The 20,561-nt window shown below is 48.5% G+C and overlaps 3 protein-coding genes across 7 annotated transcripts; all 3 read right to left on the bottom strand.

Moving 5' to 3' along the window:
• Nucleotides 1-267: 267 nt before the first annotated feature.
• On the bottom strand, nt 268-12,209 carry ppp1r13bb (protein phosphatase 1, regulatory subunit 13Bb). 5 transcript variants are annotated; one of them, XM_077586921.1, is made up of 18 exons: nt 11,843-12,209; nt 11,518-11,644; nt 8,390-8,537; nt 7,575-7,694; nt 7,410-7,480; nt 6,103-6,204; nt 5,858-6,032; nt 5,588-5,787; nt 4,541-4,681; nt 4,254-4,431; nt 4,067-4,173; nt 3,547-3,991; nt 2,699-3,432; nt 2,500-2,631; nt 2,237-2,370; nt 1,996-2,162; nt 1,509-1,708; nt 268-1,428 (listed from the first exon to the last, which is right to left on the bottom strand). In XM_077586921.1, exons 2-18 carry the CDS (start codon nt 11,524-11,526, stop codon nt 1,387-1,389), a joined length of 3,105 nt encoding a protein of 1,034 aa, XP_077443047.1. In that variant the 5' UTR covers nt 11,527-11,644; nt 11,843-12,209; the 3' UTR covers nt 268-1,386. The 5 variants fall into 5 exon arrangements, with proteins under 5 accessions (XP_077443047.1, XP_077443046.1, XP_077443045.1 ...); XM_077586920.1 differs by having other exon boundaries at nt 4,517-4,681; nt 11,843-12,208; XM_077586919.1 differs by lacking the exons at nt 11,518-11,644; nt 11,843-12,209 and adding an exon at nt 9,459-9,650.
• A 510-nt stretch (nt 12,210-12,719) lies between these two features.
• On the bottom strand, nt 12,720-14,945 carry eif2b2 (eukaryotic translation initiation factor 2B, subunit 2 beta). Its single transcript, XM_077586922.1, has 7 exons — nt 14,663-14,945; nt 14,262-14,382; nt 14,028-14,179; nt 13,787-13,950; nt 13,380-13,613; nt 13,248-13,314; nt 12,720-12,903 (listed from the first exon to the last, which is right to left on the bottom strand). Exons 1-7 carry the CDS (start codon nt 14,832-14,834, stop codon nt 12,746-12,748), a joined length of 1,068 nt encoding a protein of 355 aa, XP_077443048.1. The 5' UTR covers nt 14,835-14,945; the 3' UTR covers nt 12,720-12,745.
• Nucleotides 14,946-15,193: 248 nt separating this feature from the next.
• On the bottom strand, nt 15,194-18,120 carry tmed10 (transmembrane p24 trafficking protein 10). Its single transcript, XM_077586923.1, has 5 exons — nt 17,845-18,120; nt 16,974-17,094; nt 16,814-16,887; nt 16,206-16,332; nt 15,194-16,133 (listed from the first exon to the last, which is right to left on the bottom strand). Exons 1-5 carry the CDS (start codon nt 18,019-18,021, stop codon nt 16,012-16,014), a joined length of 621 nt encoding a protein of 206 aa, XP_077443049.1. The 5' UTR covers nt 18,022-18,120; the 3' UTR covers nt 15,194-16,011.
• Nucleotides 18,121-20,561: the final 2,441 nt, after the last annotated feature.

Here is a 20,561-nt window from a genome sequence, read left to right on the forward strand (position 1 = left end):
TGCACATATTTAAAAACTACAAGTCTATCATTTTAAAATGAGCATTGACAGAATTAGTTAACTACATTAACAATAAAAAAATAATTTCTGTTATATAATTAATATACTTGATACAACATGCACACTTTACTGTCTATGTGACTAAAAATTAATTTAATGTAGGACATTTGCAAAATATAATAAATTAAATGGTACTTGCGCGCCCTCTGGTGTCTTAACCGCCAACTGCACTTTTCTCACCACACAAAAGCCACACTTGAGGCAGGCCAGAGCTTCACTTTTATTGTTCACATTTACAGATGTTGTCTTTGTGTGGCGTACAGCATTAATAGGAGAAATCCCACTTCGTCCTTAAAGCAAAAAAATTAAACAAAAACAAGGGTAGGACACTCCTCCGGTTATCTACGGCTTTGAAATCCAAAATGAAGCCCTGGGCCGCTGTGGAAATTCGGGTAACGAGCACGTACGTACGTGCGCGGCAAGGTCACACGGGAACGGAAAGGGAGTCTCGGAACCGACGCGTTTGGTTTGTCGTTCCCGGAAACGTGAAAATAGGAACGTATCAAGAGTTTGTCCTGAGGTTTGTGAGTAGACAACAAAATCAGGCGCCCGGATGTGTGAATGGCAGCTGACGAGTTAACGGGAAGGTGGGGGGAAAAAACGTCAGCGGAATTAAAAAGTACGACCGTTCGGAGTCGTTTCTGGTTGTTTAAGTAGCTAAGGAGAAAACATTTAAAGCCATACATTTTTTTTCTCCAAAAAGAGCCCAAAAAATACAAAAAGAAACGGCTATTTTTGGTGGTTAAAAAGACAAAGCAAACATTTGGGTTCATTTTTAAGAGCCTGGAAGCCTGAATTTACATTTAATAAATACACAAAGCTTTGGAGGAATAAATTTAAGTACATAAAAGTAGAGTTCATAAAATAAATACTAAAAGTAGTTAAAAATGTTTGATTCATTCTTTATCCGTACTGAAATTTCCAATTTGGGCTCTAACACCCCATCATAGAATGATATATTTTATGAATAATCCCAATTCAACACAAACACGCTATGATTCTGACTATTATTTTCATGTAATGGTGTATTTCCCCCAATGCTTTTTGACGTATATTTGTTCAATGCAAATTCAGCCCAAAAAGTGACAAAAAACGTGTTGTTGCTCCGTGTACTCGAACAGAAAAAGGCGACGAGTAGGGTTACCTTAAAGGGCTGCGTTGTGGAACGGTACAGTGAGGGGTTCCCCGCGTTTGGAGTGCTTGCCTAAAATACCGCGTGAGTGCGAGGAGGAATGAAAATGGCCGCCGGGAGGAGGAGATGGCTTGATGGATGGATGAATGGACGAGGCTCATTTGTTCGCCGCTCTTGCTTTTCCGTGGGCGACGTCACGCCAAAGTGCGCTGGCGAGGTTTGATGCGAGGGTAGAGCTGCAAAAAATAGAAAATAATTTTAATTATATTCGGAACGCCGTTAGGAGACTTTTAGTTTTAGAGCAAAGTGTTGATACCCCCAGCAGGTTACGAGGGATGTAGCCCTCGGTGTCTTCCACTTGCGCCCACCACCAGTCCGTCTCGCTGTCGTCATGGCGCCGTAGAACGGTGACGGCGTCGCCCTCCCCGAAGGACAGCTCGTCCTGGTTCTGGGCTGCGTAGTTCCACAGGGCGTAGACCGTGCCCTTGTTCATCACGCCCATCTTTTCCTGGACGCCTAGAGACCACCATAACAAAAGAGCTTTAACCAGCGTTGTTTTTGTTACAATTGCGCCACACGTTTTACTGCCAATTCTTCAAAATTAAATAAAAATTCTAAACTCAACATCACAGTCTCATGTTATGTAGTGCAATTGAAAAGGTGTAAATGTAATGTATGGGGAAAAAACCCTCAATGTTTGCTACAACGAAGCTAGCTATGCTAGCATGTTGCTATCCAAAGAGGCTTTCCAATTCATTTTGACTGGCCAATGAGTTCAAGAGTTCAAGGAAGGCTGCATTTACCGTATAAGAACTGTGAACACTGGACGTAACCCTCCTCCATCTCTTCGCACTTTTCCGCCGCCGTCTCCACGTCGCTGATGGTGCTGGCGAAAATGGCGGCGCCCGACTCCACCAGCAACTTGCACAGGTGGACGCTGTTGCACGAGGCGGCGCAGTGGAGCGGAGTCCTGCCGCCAAGAGGCAGACGTGAGTGCGCGACACGACGAGGTGCCGACGGTTTCGTGACGGCGGCGCCGCTGACCAGCCGTCGCTGTCGGCCGCGTTGACGTTGACGCCGAAATCCAGCAGGAACTTGACGATGTGGTGGTGCCCGGCGCAGACGGCGTTGTGCAGCGGGGTGATGCCCTCGTCGTTGGGGGTGCTGGGGTTCTCCACCTGGGTGGTGCCGAGCGAGCCGCAGTTAATAAAAAGAATATAAAACTTTCAAAAAGAGAAACCGTTCCATTCAGTGGAAAAAAATATTAAGACAAGTGGCAGGCCCAAACAAACTACGAACGCACGGACCTCGTAGATGATCCTCTGGACCAAGTCAAACTCGCCCTCCAACGACGCATCCAATAGGAGAGCCAGCGGGTTGAACTTGACGCGGTAGCCGTGGCCGGTGCGCTCCGACTCGGGTTTCTTCAGGTTGGTGCGCTTGAGGTGGGTGGAGACAAGAAGCGTTTAGGCGCCGGGGAATCTCCCAAAAACTAGCTGGACTTACCGACGGTTGCGTCTGAACGACGCCGCTCTCCTCCGGAGACGTCACCTCCGGCACGGGGCTCGGCAAAGCTCTGGAGTTCTCCAAGTTGTTATTGTTGTTGTCGTCGTCGTCCGGTTCCTCGTCTTCGGCGCCGTCCAAAAGCCCCTCGGGGGGCGGCGGGGGCATCGGCCGGTTGTCGTTGGGGTCCACGGACAACGCCTCCGGCCCCGGTTCCTCCGCCTCGGGAGGCGGGGGCGGGAGGTCCGAGGGGAGGTTGCCGTTGTCCGTGTCGGGGGCCGGCGCGTCGGCCGGCTGGTAGAAGGGCGTCCCGTTGGCGCCGCCCGATCCGGCGCCGCCTTCCATGCCCCCCGCCAGGGTGTTGAACCTCTGGTACAGCAGTTTTTGGATGTTGGGGCCGCTGGGGCCCTCGGGTTCCGTGATGGAGCTGCGTTTCTTCAGGGGCCGCGGGGCGTTGGCCAGCCTCTTGCGGAGCACCTCCAGGTCGGCGTCGCTTTGGTAGCGCATCGGGGAGTGCACCATCGGCGTCAGCTTGGTGGGGCTGAGCGGCCGCGGGATGTTCTCCACGCTGGGGGGAGGAGCCGACGGGCAGTCCCGCTCGTCGCCGTCGACCTCTAGCGTGTCTTCGCCGCCGACGCCAGGAGGACACTGGAGCAACGGGAAGGCCCCGCCGGGTGGGACGAAGGGCAGGGGCGAGGCGGGCGTGGAATTGGGGCCGAGCACGGGTTTCCCGTAGACTGGAAAGCGAGAGTGGAGAGTTAAAACGTCGCTTGCCCATTGAATGAATAAAATTCACGACAGCGCATGAACCAAATATAATAATATATAATATATATGGCCAATATTCTTACCCGCTTTGAGCGCAGGCTTGAGCGGCTGACTCTTTGGCGCCGCCTGCTGGAGGTACATGTGATAGATGGAGCTGGAGTTCATGGTCGCCGGGCCCTTGCGGGGCGACTGGGGCCGCGAGCCCCGGTCCGGGACGAACGGGCGCACCGCCGCGGCCGGCGGCGGGTCCGAGCGCTCGCCGCTGGGGAAGAGCGGCGGGTGGGCTTGGAAGGTGGGGCTGGGCGGCACAGAGATCCGCTGCTGGATCTGCTGCGAGGACGAGCCGGTGGCGGGGGCGGGCGCCGCGCGAGCCCAGCCGGGCGCCGGGGGGTTGCTCGCCTGCCACGGCGGGGGCGCCGCGTCCTTGCGGCGGTCCAAGGAGCTGGCCGAAGACAAGTGCGAGCCGTACGGTGGCGGTTGCGCTTTGGTGGCGGATGGGGACGACGCGGCCGACTTGGAGTCGGGCGCCTATGGGGGGGGGGGGCGCATATCGAGACGTCAGCCACGTGCGCTCGCGAGACGGTCGGAAGCGAGCGCGCCGACCTTTTCCGAGCCGGGGGACGTCTTGGCTTGGGGATCCGAGTCTCGTCTCTCCGGGGGCCGGAGGGAGGCGCCCAATTTGCCCGCGGGGGGCCGAGCGGCGTCGCCGGCTACGGGGCGACAAGAGACAAACGCTCATTGACGAGTACAAATTGCCAGTGACGGTGACGGACGAGGGAGCTCCGCCCACCTGACTTGCCTCGGTCGGCTTGGTTGTTGACCCCAAGGGTCTGCGGCTTGAGCGGCTCGGCGTGACCGCCGTCCTGCCGGGTCGGCGCCGGAACTTGGATGTAGGGCCCCACGGCCGCCACGCGGCCCAGCGTGCCGGTGGCCGGCTGCGGGGACGGCGGCCCGTTGGCCCGGTTGAGCTGCAGTGGGGAGAGTTGGCGGTGAGATAAGGGGCCCCCCAAGAGAGGAAGGGGCGGGGTCCGCGTGGAGCGCTCGCGGCCTTACGGGGAGGTTCTCTTTTTGACGTGCCTCGGCTTTTTTCTTGTAGAGGCGCTCCCGCAGCTCGCCGATGCGCTTGTCCATCAGCGTCACCTCCATGTTGCGTTTGTTGAGGAGCTCCTTCTGTTGCTGCAGCTTGCTGTTTTGCTCCTGGTTGAGCTTGTTGCGAATCTGACGGGGCGACAACATGGCGTTAGCTTTATGTCTGGGAAGTCAAGCGCTTTGGAACATTTGGGGAATTTTCAAATGGACCCATTTTGGACCAAAAAAAGGACCCTGTTGGAAAAGTTGATTCCAATATATTTGAGGAGAATCACTCCTAAAAAAATGGCACTGTTTTAGCAACAACTTGCATTTCTTTGGACCATTTCTGACTAAAAATGTACCTGATCAATTCCAACCGGAAGCACATTCTGACCCCAATTCGACCAATACCAGAAACCTTCCAATATAGCTTCACTGACAAAAAATACGTTAATTAGATAACTTTTTTAATCCCGTATTCGGGAAATTTCGTTGTCACAGTAGCAAGAGGGTGAGGATGCAGGAATAGGAACGGCATTTTAGACATAAATAGACAGGTAATAAGTCAATAAATAAATACATGAATAAATATATAAATAAAAAGCGTGTCTCTGAAGTATATATATATACACACATATATATACATACATAATTGTATATATATATATGTGTATATGTTTATGTATGTGTATATGTATATGTGTATGTGTATATGTATATGTATGTGTATATATATACACACATATATATACACACATATATATATATACATACATATACACATATATACACATACATATATATACACATATATATATATATATATATATACACACGTATACGTTTTGACAAACTGATTATATTTTATATATTTTTTTTCACTGGCTAAAAACCACTCCTACATCAATTTTAGTCAATGCAGATATCCCAACATAGTCCCACGGTCATATTTGACCATAATCACGTTAAAATAATAATAATAATAATAATAATAATAATAATAATAATTTTGGAGGAAAAAAGTGAGCCTTTTGGAGCAAAAGCCCATTTTACCTGGAGCTCTTGGTAGAGCTTACGTAGCTCCAGCGCGGCGGTCCCGGCGACGTGTCCCCCCAGGCCGGGCGGGATGCCGTTGATCTTTCCCCGCCGCAGATCCTCCAGCTGCAGGCTGAGCTGCTCCACCCGCACAACGGCCGCCTGCAGCTCGACTTGCTTCTCCCGGAAGAGGCCGCTCACTTGCTCTATCTCGGCGGCTGACGAAAGGGAGGGTTAAACCGGATAGCGCCAACCAAGGCCCAGGCCAAAACCTCCCCGCTTACGTACACAGGTTCCCGTTGATGACCTTGCTGTAGTCCACCTGTCCCCGCATGGCGCGGATCTTCTTGAGTTTGGCCTCCTGGTTCTCCACGCGTTCCTTCAGCCGCTGGAGCTTATCGCTCTCGCTGACCGACTGCTGCTGACGTCGCTCCTGCTGCTTCAGGTAGCGCAGACGTTGCTCCTGTGACATGGTCTCTTGTTCATTTCGATTTGTTTTTTCTGCTCCCATTTGATGAAACGTGTCAAGTTACCTTGGCGACGAGCATCTGCTGCTGAGCCTCGATTTGCTGCTGCTGCCTGCTGGCCATTTCCTGGAGCTCGGAAAGCGTCAGCTCCACGCGAGGGTTCCCCACCTGCACGCAAACAAAACCACCATTTTTTACCTTTGCTGGGACTTTGACGAATATTGCCCATTTTTTCAGAAATAAAAAAACTAAAAAATGTAATGTCTTGTTGTGATCAACTCAAGAAAATGAGCCATTTGCCTGACCCCCCAAAAAATTAAAAAAATAAATTCCGCCAAAGCCACGCCCCCCTCCGGGCCACTTACAAAGTTGGGTCTGAATCCTAAAGCAATGATCCTCTTAGAGGGTTATATCATCCAGCGGGCTGGCGGATATAATCCCTTAAATCGAACATTTGCCAGGGAACCGGGACGCCGTTTGACCTCCGGCCTCGGCTTACGGCAGGGGGCTCCCGTCCAGCTCGTCCGCGTCTCGGAACGCATCGCGCTCATGCTTTCCTTCGGAGGGTCATCCCATTGGAACATTATACTGATATTATGGTTAGAAAAAAAAATAGTATTTCGCTACTGATACTACATCCTAATAAAGCACCCAAAGCAATAAAGGGTTATTCTTTATCCTTATTAAACATGTAGGGGATTAAAAATGTGTATTTATTGATTATTAAAAAAGGTCAAAGTGGAAAATATTCATTTAAACGACCCATGATTGACTTTCCCGGGCCGCGTAAAGTGTCAATGGTGGCCCCGTGCCACCGCTTTGCCACCCTTTGAGCGGCACATGACGTCTCGCACCATTGGCATTAGCATAGCCCGGAGGCTAAATGAGTTTTCAGCCCTTGACCGCCCGCCTCTCTTTTCTATGAAGGAAAGTGGGACAGATGGTCCGAGAGAGGGCGGCGCGCCAGAGGCTGCTTTTAGCAAACGCAATGCATCTACGCACCAAAAAAAATAAAAATAAGTAAAAAGACGTCCGCGTGCACCCTCCGGCTACGCGTTAGCGTGCGTGCAAAGCCGGCGCTATTAAAAACAATGGGTTGGCCTCACTGGCGGTCATTGCCAGCCATAGGAATGGAGTCCATTTGGACTCATGTAGGAGGGCTGGCCGACGCCGGAAGCCCAGTGGACATCTCTGGTCGTCAATGGCAACCAGTCAGTTCACTTACTATTCTTCCCATCCGGTGCGTTTTGCCCATGCTGACTCGACGACCCGATCTATTTTGACCCGTCTAGTCTAAAAATAGTCGAATGGGAGCGGGATGTGGCTAGCGTGCTAACGCGGGCGGCTATACGAGACAATTTGCGGAATCTCACCCCGTTCTCGTTGTGCTTGTCTCCGGCGCTGCCGATCCTCCTTCCCGTTGGTTCCTGAGACGGCTGACTCCCTGCGAGGAGGACGACGCGGGTGAGTCGGGACGCCGACTACGGCACGTGAGCCCCGGAATTTTGCCAGCGACGCGGGATTCCATTCTCCCTCACCTTGGTCGCTGCTCTCGCCGGGAGAATCTTCGTGGCGCAGGAAGAACTTGACCTCCTGCTTGCGGGGTCCCCATTTCTGGAGGTGTTCGTACATCATGTGCTCGAACGGGATGGCTCGCTCTGCGGCGTTGAAAAGCGCAGAATTGTTAGCAAACTTGAAAGGGAAGCGGGGATGACATTTGGGCCTGATGAGGTCAAGGAGGTCCCAAAAGCCGATTACCCAAGGGTCTCTTTAAGGCAAACTGGCAGGGGATGCAAAATGATAAGGGGAAAGGTCAAGGGTCATGGAGATTGCAAAACTGGAGAACTAATGCAGCTAGTTAGCTCAAATGGGCTAAGAAAAGAGAAGTGGTCAGAGGTCACAGAGGTCAGCAAACTTGAAAACCGACCAACCAATTTAGCTGAAATTCCAATGTAGGTAACGAGAGGGTCAAAGGTCACAAGCGCCCACCAAATTTGACGAGGCCAAGCGGTTAATTCTGCGCCCTCGCTACATTCATCGGCCAAACAAATCTATGCTAGCCAACGGAAACGTGCGACTGTCACAACGCATTCCTGGCGAACAATTTGCTTCCGTGGCCGCGCCGATGAAGCGGCGGATTTTTTTTCTTCCCGCCGAGGGGCCGCTTCACGGTCGAGAGCGACGCCCTAGCTTAAAGGGGGCTTTAGTCCGGGGGGGGGCGGTGCCAGACAAAGCTGGTCTGATCTCCACAAGAGAACACGCCGCTTGTCGTTTTTTTTGCTAGCAAAGCGTATTTTTGCTAGTTGTTAGCAGCCGTGACCCGGCGAGCGAGGAGGCGTGGCTTTTAACTCACCGTTTCCTCGCCAGACTTCGGCCAGGTGGCATCCGCTCTCGCCGGGCTCTTTGCAGAATTCCACCACGTCGCGGCAGCTGGTCTCGGGGGTGATGGGGACCTCCGTGGAGGCCTGCTCTCCGTTGCTGAGGTACACCGTCAGTATCATCTGAGGACAGAGCGCCGGGAAATGTCAGAGGACTTGGCGTCGAGCCTCGCGGGACGCCGCCGACGAGTCCACGGCATTCCGTCGGTTACGTAACGGTACCGCAGCTTCAATAACTTTTAAGTGCAACAAAGCTAGTGCCGTGTCCGAGCACGCCACATCCATTCGCCGCGATGGAGACGTCAACGGTTTCTACAGCGACGTCAAGTGTTGCGACACGCTCGCGTTCCCGGCATATCGGTGGGACTCAAGCCACGCCCAATCGGGAAAAATATTCAGACACAAAACCGTAAAGGGGCGGGGTCGAAAGCCCTTTTGTGCATGCGTCAATCAAGTAGTAAAAGTACAAGGTGAAAAGACAAAGTACAGGGACGTCCCCACCTTCTTTTTGAATCATAGAAATAACAAGTCAAACTAAAGGGAGATGTTACTTTTGTTACTTCTTCAAAATAGACAAAACTCAGAGTATTGATTTCTTTTTATCAATCAAATCAACAACTAATTTCAGATGGCCCAAAAAAGACAATATTTTATCGAAATGATTGGTCGAGTATCAAACGACGTGTCGATTTGCAAATTCACCGCCGCCGTCGTCGTCTTCAGCCCTCCCGACGTCACGGCGCCGCGCGTTTATGGCGCTACTCGCATCGCCGGCGTACTTCACGGTCAGAGAACACCGAGAAAAAATCCGAGCGACCTATAAATTTCCGCCGGAGGAATTTCTCCCGGGCGAATTGACGTCTTTGGAGCTCACCCGACGACGGAAAACTAACTTTAAAGGCAATTGTGCAAAACGCTCCACTTTTCCGCAATGAGAAACAACGCTTTGAGAACCGCCGTCGAAAGAAAACGTCCCATTTGACGAGCCTGGATTTTAAAAAAAGCGTGTAAAAGCGATATGAGGGAATAGCCAGAGATACCAACCGCCCTGACTAAGTGGCGTCCGCCGGCCCTCCTTTTCCGCCGCGTCTCCTTTTTGGGCCACCCGCGGCGTTCCTTGGCCCAGACGGGGTTCTCCTTGGACAGGCCGACCAGACCGCGCAACACCAGCGTCGCAAACCTCTTCATGGCGGACCCGGCCCGCGTGGGGAAAGTGGCGTCGTCGTCGCCGTGATGCCGCAGAGGAAGACTTGCGAGGAGGAATAAGCGGCGCCCGGGCGAGGGGGAGGGGCGCAACGCAACAAACACGGCGGGCCGGGGAGAGAGACTCGGGACGCTAGCTGGGTTATTTCCACGCGGGCGCACAGAACCGTTATCGACGTCATTCCGCCTTTGGGACGACGACGTCGTGCGGGCCTTTTTACGGGCGGCGCTCACTTCTCCGGGCTAATTATTGGCGCTCGTTTGATAGGCTGTTTGGACTTGGTACTTCCTGAAACGAGGCTGGAATTTAATCTGTTCATTCAGCCAAAATATAGACACGATTTTATTTTACATATTTTTGGGGTAGCAACCAGTGAGCGGACGTTTGCTCGCCCGGACCCAAACGTCCGGCGACCAAACGTCCGGCAACAAAACAAGGTAAAACAACACGGTCTACGCATCAATAAAAGCCAACAATGACGTGTGAGTGTATAAGAGTTTGTATGTACATGCGTTGTCCCTTTAAGAAGCTACGTTAGTAAGTCGGTCTTCTTAACAAGTTTTCCAACAAAACACAATAAAAGTACGGGAAATTTGGAGCTTTTCTTTAGCCTAATAATTAATAGGGCATTAAGTATGACTAAATAATAATTCGCAGTTTAGGGAATTTGAGCAACAATTTTAAATGGTAATTATCAATAACCTTCCGGGCCACCAAACGTCCAGCGACCAAACGGCCGAGTACCGTAAAAATGATACCCAAAAGTTTCCAATACTGACGATTGACCATATTCTAATTAGCGCTGCCATTTTGACAACTCATTTCCTCAGCTACTTTTACACGTGAAATGCCCCCCAAATTGGCCATCGCAGCGCAAGTGGGCGACATTAACGCCATTTGACAATTTATCCGGCCGGCTCTTCACAACAGATAAGCCGGCGCCCCGTTGGCTGCCGCGATGGCGCAACGAGCGTCGCTATCTGCTCCATTGACTCGTTGACTTGATAGTGTGGTGACGCGAAAGCACAGCGGGGGGGAAAAATGGACTCGGGACTAGCGTTAAGAGTTCCCCGACAAAAGTTAACCCGAATTTAGCAACAAATCCAAACAAAAGAGCAAGCAGGTTGTCGTCCCGGCGGGGTTTTGGAAAGGAGCGACATTCCCGCGATTCATCCCGCTTTTGTCCAGGACGGGGTTAACAATAGGAGGTCCGGACAAAGCGTCGTTCGCGTTAGAGTATTATGTTCTTTGGTACAATGACAATTCTCAGTCATCCGGGTCGTGGTAACACAGAAAAATCCAAGTGGAATGCAGGCGAATGGAACGCTACGGTTTTGAATGACATTTTGTTAGCTAGTCGGGGTTAGCAAAATTGGCAATAAGATTTTTGGGTAAACAAATGTTATTTTTTGGGCATTTCCATTCTATTCCATTCTAAATCTAGTCCTCGGTAAAAATATGTCTACCATGTCTACCCGTTCAAGCACAAATTATGACAATATTTGAAATATAGTTAAGGTATTAGTGTTACTTTGCGTTCGGCAGTAAAACATAGCATCCATTTAGGGAAGGAACATTAAAATATCAAAATACAGGCTCAAACGAATGGATGAAAGAAGAAAAATTTAAATAAATACGGCCTGAATCAATCTCAGGCATCTTCATATTTTTGTCTACCATTGACAGGAACAGAGGTCCAATCCTTTTTAACTCAATCCAAGTTTAAACCGATGTCAATAGCTCTTTCCAAAATCAATCCTCTTTTACTGACACATTTACGCGATCTTTGTGATTTAAACTAATGGGAACTTTTGAATAGACGTCCAATATGACCAAAAAAGGAATTCAATTCAAATCACTGTAGTAACCGCTGTCATATATGTTCATAAATCCACTTACCGGCATCATATTGGCAGCTCCGAATTGGCATCCGCGAAAGTGTCAAAAAGCAAATCCCCCCGATGCTCCCACTTTTGCTGGGGAGAATGTGCGTTCACCCCGAGGCAAGTGAACGTCGCTTTCCTCACTGAAACACACCAAATCGGATCATAAGCGAAAGTAAAGTGACACGGACGACATGCCCAATTATAGCTCCAAAACAGTGATGTCAACAAATGGCTTTAAATGGCCCAGGCGTGGCTCCCGAACAGCTGCAGCTGCTGTTGCTAAGCAAAACGCCACCGTAGAATGATTAAAAAAGCATACAAAAATAACTTTGACTCACCACTCGCCGCCGTCAAAGATGAATCATCGTTTTAGCGTGTAAAGACGCCGGGGACTGTCGGAAAAGGGCATTTAGGAACGCCAAACGAGCCAAGTGTCATCCATTCCGAGCTAGCTCGGCAAGCTAGCGAATTTGCTAATCCGCGAGAGCCGCCTCCAGCTGCGGTTTGGCAGGCGACAATTTGGGGGGAAACTCGGCGTTCGATCGCGCTTTCGACGCAAGAAAGAGTATATTTAGTGAAAATGGGGGCGAGGGGGGTTGTTTTGGGGTTAATTCGTCGCGTGCGAGGTGGTTAGCCGACGACTGCCAGTGGGAAAAAATCGACAGCGGCGTTGTTGACGACAGAGACCGGAGGGGCGGGGCTTCACGGCGGATGGGAGGTTCTTACTTACTCGGGAAGCGAGAGTGACAGCCAGGAGGAAGGGGGAAAAAGTCACGTTCACTTATGGAACATAGAAAATACGTTTTTTTCGCTCATTAAAATTAAAATTAGTTACATAGGCGCAAAAAAACTGTTGTTCTTTTAACTTTCACCGTCCGTGACGGCGATAGATGTCCAATCCAATTGGACTGGGAGGGTTGGCAGCGATTATGGCGTGAAAAGATGAGCGATAAAAGCCAGTCTTGTCAGTTTAACGCAATTGGATGTCTTTTGTTGTTGAGGGCAGCAATTTGATTAACCAATCCAGAGGAATGGGGTGTATCTGAGTTTTTTTTTTAAATTCTTCATTTTCTGGTTATTTTAATTCATGCAAATATTCGATGCATGTAAATATTAAAATAGGTGAGCTAGCCCCACAAAAAAAAACTAAAATAAATCATGTCCTGTCTCACATTTAACAAACCTAGCTAAAAAGAAAACCAACACAAAAAGATCACCGGTGCAACTTTTTATGGAACCAATCACAATTCGTGATCCTCGGGGTGATAGAGCTCGCTCATGAGTCGGTAGATGTACGAGGGGGCATGTCCTCCGAAGTTGGAGATGAAAAGCGTGATGAGCTCCGGCGGAACGTAGTCGAAGACGGGACAGTGGACGTTCACCTTGGACAGGATCTCGCCTAAAACAAATGACATCCGGTGGGACCTCGAGAAGCCAAAACTTCGGTACGCAAATAAAAAATAAAAACAAGTAAAATCGACACCGAATCAAGTTTGCTTTTCGGTGATTTTGGCGACCCCAGTGGACAAAAGCGGTAGCGTTTCGTCAAATCCGAGAACTAGACATTTACGTGCCATGATGTCATGAATCTAATTGGGCCTAAACAATTTTCCTTTTATAATTAATGCAATCTCATAAAAGTGGGAGGAGCTTTTTGTCTCCTCAAACATTTGCCTTAATATATCTTTTATACTTTAGATATTATATATATTATATATACCGCGCGGGGGATTTTTACGTTACCTTCGGTGAAGGGGAGAACTTCGTGGGGCGAGACGAACTTATGGAAGGTGTTTTCTTCATTGGGGAACTGAAAAAGGAGGTTTTTTTTGTTAGTGGCGTTTCTCCTGGCGGCTTCCCGCGTCGTCTACTCACCTGAGGCGAGAGCTTGAACATGGGCGTGCAGACGATGAGCGGCGTGGAGTGGTGCTTGGCCGCCAATGCCAGCGTGTGCGTCCCGTTGACGGCCCTCAGGCCGCCGTTGGCCAGCACCGTCTGCGTCCCCACGATGACCTTGTTGACGCGGGAGATGACGGCGAAGATGGCCGCGTCGGCGATCACCGTGGTTTCGATGTTGGCTTCGGATAAACTGGTGGCCATCTTGTGACCCTGTTGCGTTCCACCGTGAGAAGTTCGTGTTAGACGGTTTTCATCGTTGCGGTCAAATTGGATCAACTTTTGCTTTTTAAAAAAATGTTTCAAGAAAAAAAAAGTAAGAATGTAGAAATATGAGAACGTATGAATATAGTTTAGACACAAAAGGGACATTTTTCCCTCCCCACCTGGCAGAAGGGCGCGCACTCTGCTACGATGACGTGAAATTTTCGTTTCCGCGCCGCGTCCTTGAGGAAGGCCTCCACGGTCCGAGAGCGCCCGATGGTCATGATCACCTCGTTGGAGTGGATGTGCTCCAGCGCCTGCATGGAGATGTTGTCCGTCGTCCCGTCTGGGAGAAAAAAAACAACAACGAATGCAAATGAGTGCTGACGCCCCGAAAGCGGCGCCCGGCAAAAAAACACTCGCCAAGTTCCGTCAGCAGCTCGTTGATGGCTTCGATCACGTTGGCTTTGAGCGGCGCGAAATAATGCCGGAAGTTCTCCTCGCTCAGTGTTCCCGTGGTGAGGAGTTTGTGAAGCGATTCCTGCTGGTCCAACTCCTCGCTGCTCCCTTGAGACCTGCACGCAAACACCAAAAAAACGTTGTCATTGTTGTTTTCCTACGCAAAGTGCGTCCACTTTGGAATTCCGCCCTCTTTACCTGGCGTACTCCTCTCTTATGATCTTCAACACGCGTCTGATCATGTTCCCGACTGTGGTTTCTGATGGTTGGGCGGCGACCATTCGACGGCCTTCCTTCCGGATGATCTCCATCAGGTCGCCTAAAGGATGTTAAAACACCAAACTATCGTAAACGTCACGCAAAACGCCGTATTATACTCTAATAGTACAAATCCATTCGCCTTGAGACCGATTGACGCCCAATTCGTTTCAACTGGGAGGTCTGGCAGCGGCAGTCGACTCGCTGACAGCCTCTCAGTTGAAATGAATTTAACTTTTATCGCTGTCATCGGTAGGCAATTTCAGTTAATTCCCTCGCTTATAACAATACTCGCGTCAAAACATAGTTATGTATTCATTAAAAGGGGCAATAATGAGCACCTGCGCTGCTCCACCGAGCTTGCGACGTGATCCTGCGGAGTAGGGACGTCGTTTCTCGGGCTGTTTCCGCCGAGCCCCGCAACGGTCCGGTGCCGCTGCCGCCTCGCTTCAAGTCGAACAAAAAGGCCTCGACCCGCTCGGTCAACTCCGTTTCTTTATCCCCACCAGGCATTTTGTTAAGAATGACACGTTGTTGTCGCGGCGAGAGAGAAAGTTAGGCTGCGAGTTGGTGAATTGTCAGCAGGGCGGCCATTTCCAAAAAGGACGTGATTCAGGACCACATCCGGGTTACGGCGGCAAAGGCGGTCGCTGATTGGCTGGGGTGCCGATGGCGGGTTGCGTCATTTTCGCGCATGCTAGCCTGAAACAAATGATAAACAAAGTTAGCAAAATCATTCATGATACGGCATTTACGGCATCCTAAGATAATTCTTTTGACTCTAGCACACAGAATGAATATTTCGGTTTGGTTAAGTCCAAATGTATATTACAATTTTACTCCATTTCTCTGTACATTGCAGTCAAGGCCAGTTCCAATGTAAATCCATCCAACATTTTATTGAATAAAAGCCCATCACAATTTTACAAAATGCACCAGTCAACATAAAAATCAGTCGCACGCGATGCATACGTTCTTTGTTAAAAATAAAACGCCTTCGGAAGGAAACCCCAATAGAATGAAGCATACCATGTAACTGTGCCTCTTAATTACAACTGAAAAGAGGGGGAAAAAAGTACATTGGATGGATCTGCAAGAACTAGAAATTGGGAACGTTTGCTTGTCCGTGATGTCAAAAATTTTAATTTTTCAGTGTGGAAATGAGCAGCCCCGACATAATTTAGTTGGTAAACAAACTCTTTGCACAGTTGGTCGTCGGCCATTTTAGAGGACTGATTCAAAACAAGCACACGTCGGTGACCTAATTCGACATATAACAAAAAAAAGGACATTACGGCGACAAATCCACTCCCCGAAACGAGATCGCGTAGCTGCGGCTAAGGGAATTTTCAGTAAGAAAAGAAAGACAACTAAATGGAGCGACGTGACAAAGAAAAGCACAGGTTCAGACAGCCTTGGCTTGATAAAGAGGGCTCTTCGGCACGTCCGCTATCAACAAAAGCTAGCTTTTTTTACAGGCGGGGTCGCCGGGACATCGGAAACAGGGTGGACGGACGACGGCGTCGTCGCCGTCGTCTCCTCTTAGGCCGCTCGTCGCAAAACAAAGCGGGACCGGTGGTTTGTCAGATTTGTCTGGCGTCTTTGGAAGAAAGAAAAAAATAGAATTTGAGGCGACCACCGCCCGAAACTCGGCTGGCCTCGGATGTCGGGACGCGCTCTCCGGGGGAGTCTACTCGATGAGCTTCTTGGCCTTGAAGAAGTGGCGCAGGTAGAAGACCTGCCACGTGGCCAGGCCGATCAGGCAGCACATGGAGAAGATGCTAAAGTAGAGCACCCGCGTGTTGGTGGACTCTGTGGCGGGAGGAGAGAGGTCATCGGGTTAGGGATGGACGGACCATGGGTCACCCGGAGAGGCGAATTTACCGTTGGTGTCCCTCATTTCCTCCTCCCGCTTTTTCATGTAAGCAAAGTCGTTGACGATGGACTCCGAGAGGTCCTCCAGTCGTCGCAGCTCCACTTCCAGAGGTTTCAGCTTCTCCACTTTGGCAAGCTGAAATAGCAGGTACTCAGCTTTTAAACACTTGTTAGGTTTGCCCACTAGGTGGAAATCAAAGATAGCTGAGCTCAATGGATGTGGGAGCACAAAACATTGGTTTGCAAGGTCCAATAAAACAGACTGAAACTCAAAAACGGGGCGAGTTCTGATTTTAAAATTGTTCGGCAACAAAATGCCCCAATTTTCTAAATAATAATTGCAAAAAAGGTCAAATTTGCTTTGCATCAAATATGGCTGTGTGTAAAATCAATTATTTCTGCTACTTAATTGTGCATTGTAATAAATTCAGAGCTAGCAAAGTCTTTTTTAGTCATTCACAGACGGCCAATCATTTATTTTGACTGGGACGAGGCGACCATTCCTTCCCTACCGCAATGTGTGGTCGCGCTCCAGGTGTGTACCCGGGAGCAAATTCTCATCATTTACCGCTACGCTGGTTATCAAACGTGGCGCGAGAAGGCGACCGCGCTTGTACCTCTTCGTAGTTCTTGGCCTCCACGCCGTGCTTCATGTCCAGGTTGACCAACTGGTCAGGCACTCTGCCGGTTCCTTTACGGCAACGGGAGAAAATCTCAAAGTTAGATGGCATTTTATATTCCTCAAAAAGCCATTCCAAGAATGAAGATGAAACTAACCCATAGGAAACTTGCTCTCAAAGCACACTTCGAACATGTCGTAGTCCTCCGTGGTGAAGGCGAACTTCCCCTTGGTGGAGTCATCCTTGGTGTAAAGCGTGTGACCGGCCGAATCGGTGATCTGCGACAAAAAGAAAAAGACAAATTAATAATGATGAAAATGATAAACAAAAAAAACCTAAATATTTCGCGATTCCCGATTTGTTTGTTGTTTTGCTGCATCAATACGATTTGAACGTGTGATGTTTGGCTAATGCATCAATTCAGGAGAAACTTTTTTTTTATATATACATCTAATTTTAAAGTAGTTGACCTTATTTTTAACATTAATAAAGACAAAAACACAAATATGATCCGATTCCAGCATCTTGGCACATTAAATAGAACTTTTCCACAAGGAATAGTTCCTAAACATTCTTTCGTTTGTTGTTATTGTGAACGCACTTTAAAGACTCAAACACGGACAAACACACTTTAAAGAGAAAATGCACAGAATTTACGTCAGATGTAGCATGTATCTCGAGGCTAACATTAGCATGACGTCAGCTGCTGCCGAGGTTAAGCGTGACGTGTAACAGCCGGTGCAAACAAAATGGGACATAAATTCACATGAAATGTCCGAAATTGATCCAAAATTATATTTTGTCGGAATGCTGCAAAGTTTGTCCCAGTAAGCGCCTCCTAATTGGCCTATTTAAAACAGGAAGCTGTATTTATTGCGGGGGCACTCGCTCGGTTAGCCGCATTGCTAGCAAGAAGAAAAGCTTCGCTAGGAACTCCCGAAAAAAACCTGGCTAGAAACATGTCCGAATAAAAGCAAAATAAAAGCAAAAAATGGTATTGCGGGGGGCTTCGTTTGAAATGAGCTCACCTTCAGGTTGGTTTTAGTATTCGCCTGCTCGCTTATTTCGTACTCCCCGGTGACGAGGACGTCCTTGTGGATCTCCTCCCGCAGGCACTTCCTCGAGTTAACGGGCAAAAAGAAGGAAATGGAGGAGGCCGTGGCTACGAGAAACGGTAAAAGCAGAAGCGTCGTGAAGCGAGCCATGGCTAAAACAGAAAAAGGGCCCTTACAACGACCAGCTAGGCCGCTTAACAGCTTCCTGCTTCGGTGACGCCAAACCGGTTTGTCGTGGGCTGCGGCGCCACCTGCTGGGTGGGGTGGAAAACCGAATGTCTACGTCACATTTTGCGACCTCAGTCGTCCCTCACTAATTCGCGGCTTAACGTTTCGATTATATATGTACATCTCGCATTATAAAATGGACAATTATTAAAATAGCATATAATAATGTGAAAGAATAAATATGATGTCATTCTTTGTTTTAAGAAAAGGTACTATGGCCGCACATAAAAGACAAAAATTGGGCAACAATATGACAGGATTTACATCTTACTTATATGGCAAGATTAAAGCCTGAGAAAAAAAGTTGTAATATGACAAAATTATAGCAATATTGAGAGTTGTATTGTATAACATTGTGTACTTTGTATGTATGGAATAAATAAAAACAATACCAGATATTTTCTTGTTTAATTTCATTAGTTAAATATTAACCCCACTAACCCAATAATCTCCCGTTTGTCATTGATCAGCAATTGGGCAAATCTTAAGGAACGGCAGGTATTCCAATCTGCGGTATTATTTGTAGCGGATTAGTCGCTTACATCAAAAGTGCGCCGTTTCCAAGGAGACGCGAGCGGCGAGTCCGGCGCCGGGACGCCAATTATTGGACGGAGAAAGAAATCCCTCCGGTGTCGCGGCTCGTTGCGTCAAACGTTTTCTAAGAATAGAAATCTCAAAGGAGGCTTTTTTTCCAAAAACATGTGTGGATTGAAAATGGGAGGGGGGATTTTTCTGGGGGGAAAAATACACGTCAGCAAATGCGGGGATAAAAATACTCTCGTCCAATCCTTTTCGGCTGGGAGAGATTGGACGTTTATCGCCGTCAAAGGCAGCGGGGGACTTCAAATTGGATTGAAGAGAAAGTGTGATGAAAGCTTGGCGGAAGTCGGAAGTCCGGTTTCCAGTGTACTTTGGCCGGGTGTCAAATTGACGGCGATTGGCGTCGACAAGGTGTGTCGCGGCGCCGCTTTGCGTCAGAGTCTTTCTGGAATTTTCTTTTATCACCCGCTGGAAAAACCGCACACGTCGTATAACCGCGTTTACGGACGCCATTGACGCTAACAGTAATTCGCGGTTATTACGAGGGGATCGATCATGCGATTGGAAATTGTGAAGCTGTTTTATTTTCTCAATAATTAATTAATCTAAAAGCATTGGAAGATTACATAAGTATATAACATTAAATGATAGGAAAGTCAATTAAAAATGGCAAAGGATTACAAATACATAGTAGACTAAATGTGATGTATACTATAAAACAATTAAAATAGACATTCTGTTTTATTGTTGCCCATAGTTGGTTGAGATAGGCTCCAGCACCCTTGTGAGGATAAGTGGTACAGAAAATGAATAGGATATATGTTGCATATTTCCTTTAAATGATTTAGCAGAACCTCTTCGCCATCTTCCTCCTCCTCACGCCTGAGCCCACCTCACGACAACACCGTCACCCCCGACTACCTCCCGCGTACTCGCGTCACGGCCGTCTAATTTTACCGCCGCGCTAAAAGGGGGGAAAAAATAAAAACGCGCCATTCCCGCTATAGCCGCCGCCGTAGCCCCCGTCTTCGCTCGGGGGGTGGTTCGCGGGGGGGGGATATTAATAGACGCCGAGACGACGTCGGAATCGGCGTCGTTTGTGGAAATTTCCAGCGGAACGACAGCTGGGTGTGCGACGGCAATAACATTCCTGACACGCGCACACCTTTTTAGGCAAGCTGCCATTCAGTTGGCTAAATATTGTAAAAAATCAATCAATCAATAAAGTGACATGAGCGAATGAATCCAGTATTTACCCACATATTAGCCGCCTGCGCACATAAGCCGCACCCTTAAAATTGCGTACTGTAAAAGATGCCTGGCAAGCTCTTTCAACCAATTAGCACGCGATGATGATGATAATGAAGGAAAGGTCGTTCATGTTCCACATGCGCAAGTCATCGGTAAAAAAAAAAGAATTTAGTTATGAAATGGGATTTGGACACTTGTTTTTTTTGGTCAGCTGGGATAGGCACCCCCCGCGACCCTTTGTTTACATATGTTTTGTCTCTCGGATAAGTGATTGTCCATCAATACTTGGCAAAAATATTTGAAGCAGTACACTATTCATATTTATCTCCCCAAATAATCCAAATCTTTCTACTCACCAGAGATGCTGATTCTTATTGGCTGGAACACTCTTGAAAGGCTGTTACATTGGTTTTCTCACACAAATGATGGGGAAAAGAACCTATAGAAATGTTATAATATAGAAAAATAAATCATTATATTTGGGCGGTGAAATGGAGTTCTAGATAAGTGATTCTCTTGCAAAGAGCCGCACCGAAGCTGCGTGCAATTACACTAATATTATGTTTTAATGACTTTTTAGACAATGTTCGGTTCACTTTAAGAAGAAGAGACCATTTTCAGTGATGTTTTTGTTTCCCTACCTCTCAGTGGTCGAGACTCTTTCGGATCCT

The sequence above is a fragment of the Stigmatopora argus genome, chromosome 19, assembly GCF_051989625.1.
Source record: "Stigmatopora argus isolate UIUO_Sarg chromosome 19, RoL_Sarg_1.0, whole genome shotgun sequence".
Taxonomy (NCBI): Eukaryota; Metazoa; Chordata; class Actinopteri; order Syngnathiformes; family Syngnathidae; genus Stigmatopora; species Stigmatopora argus.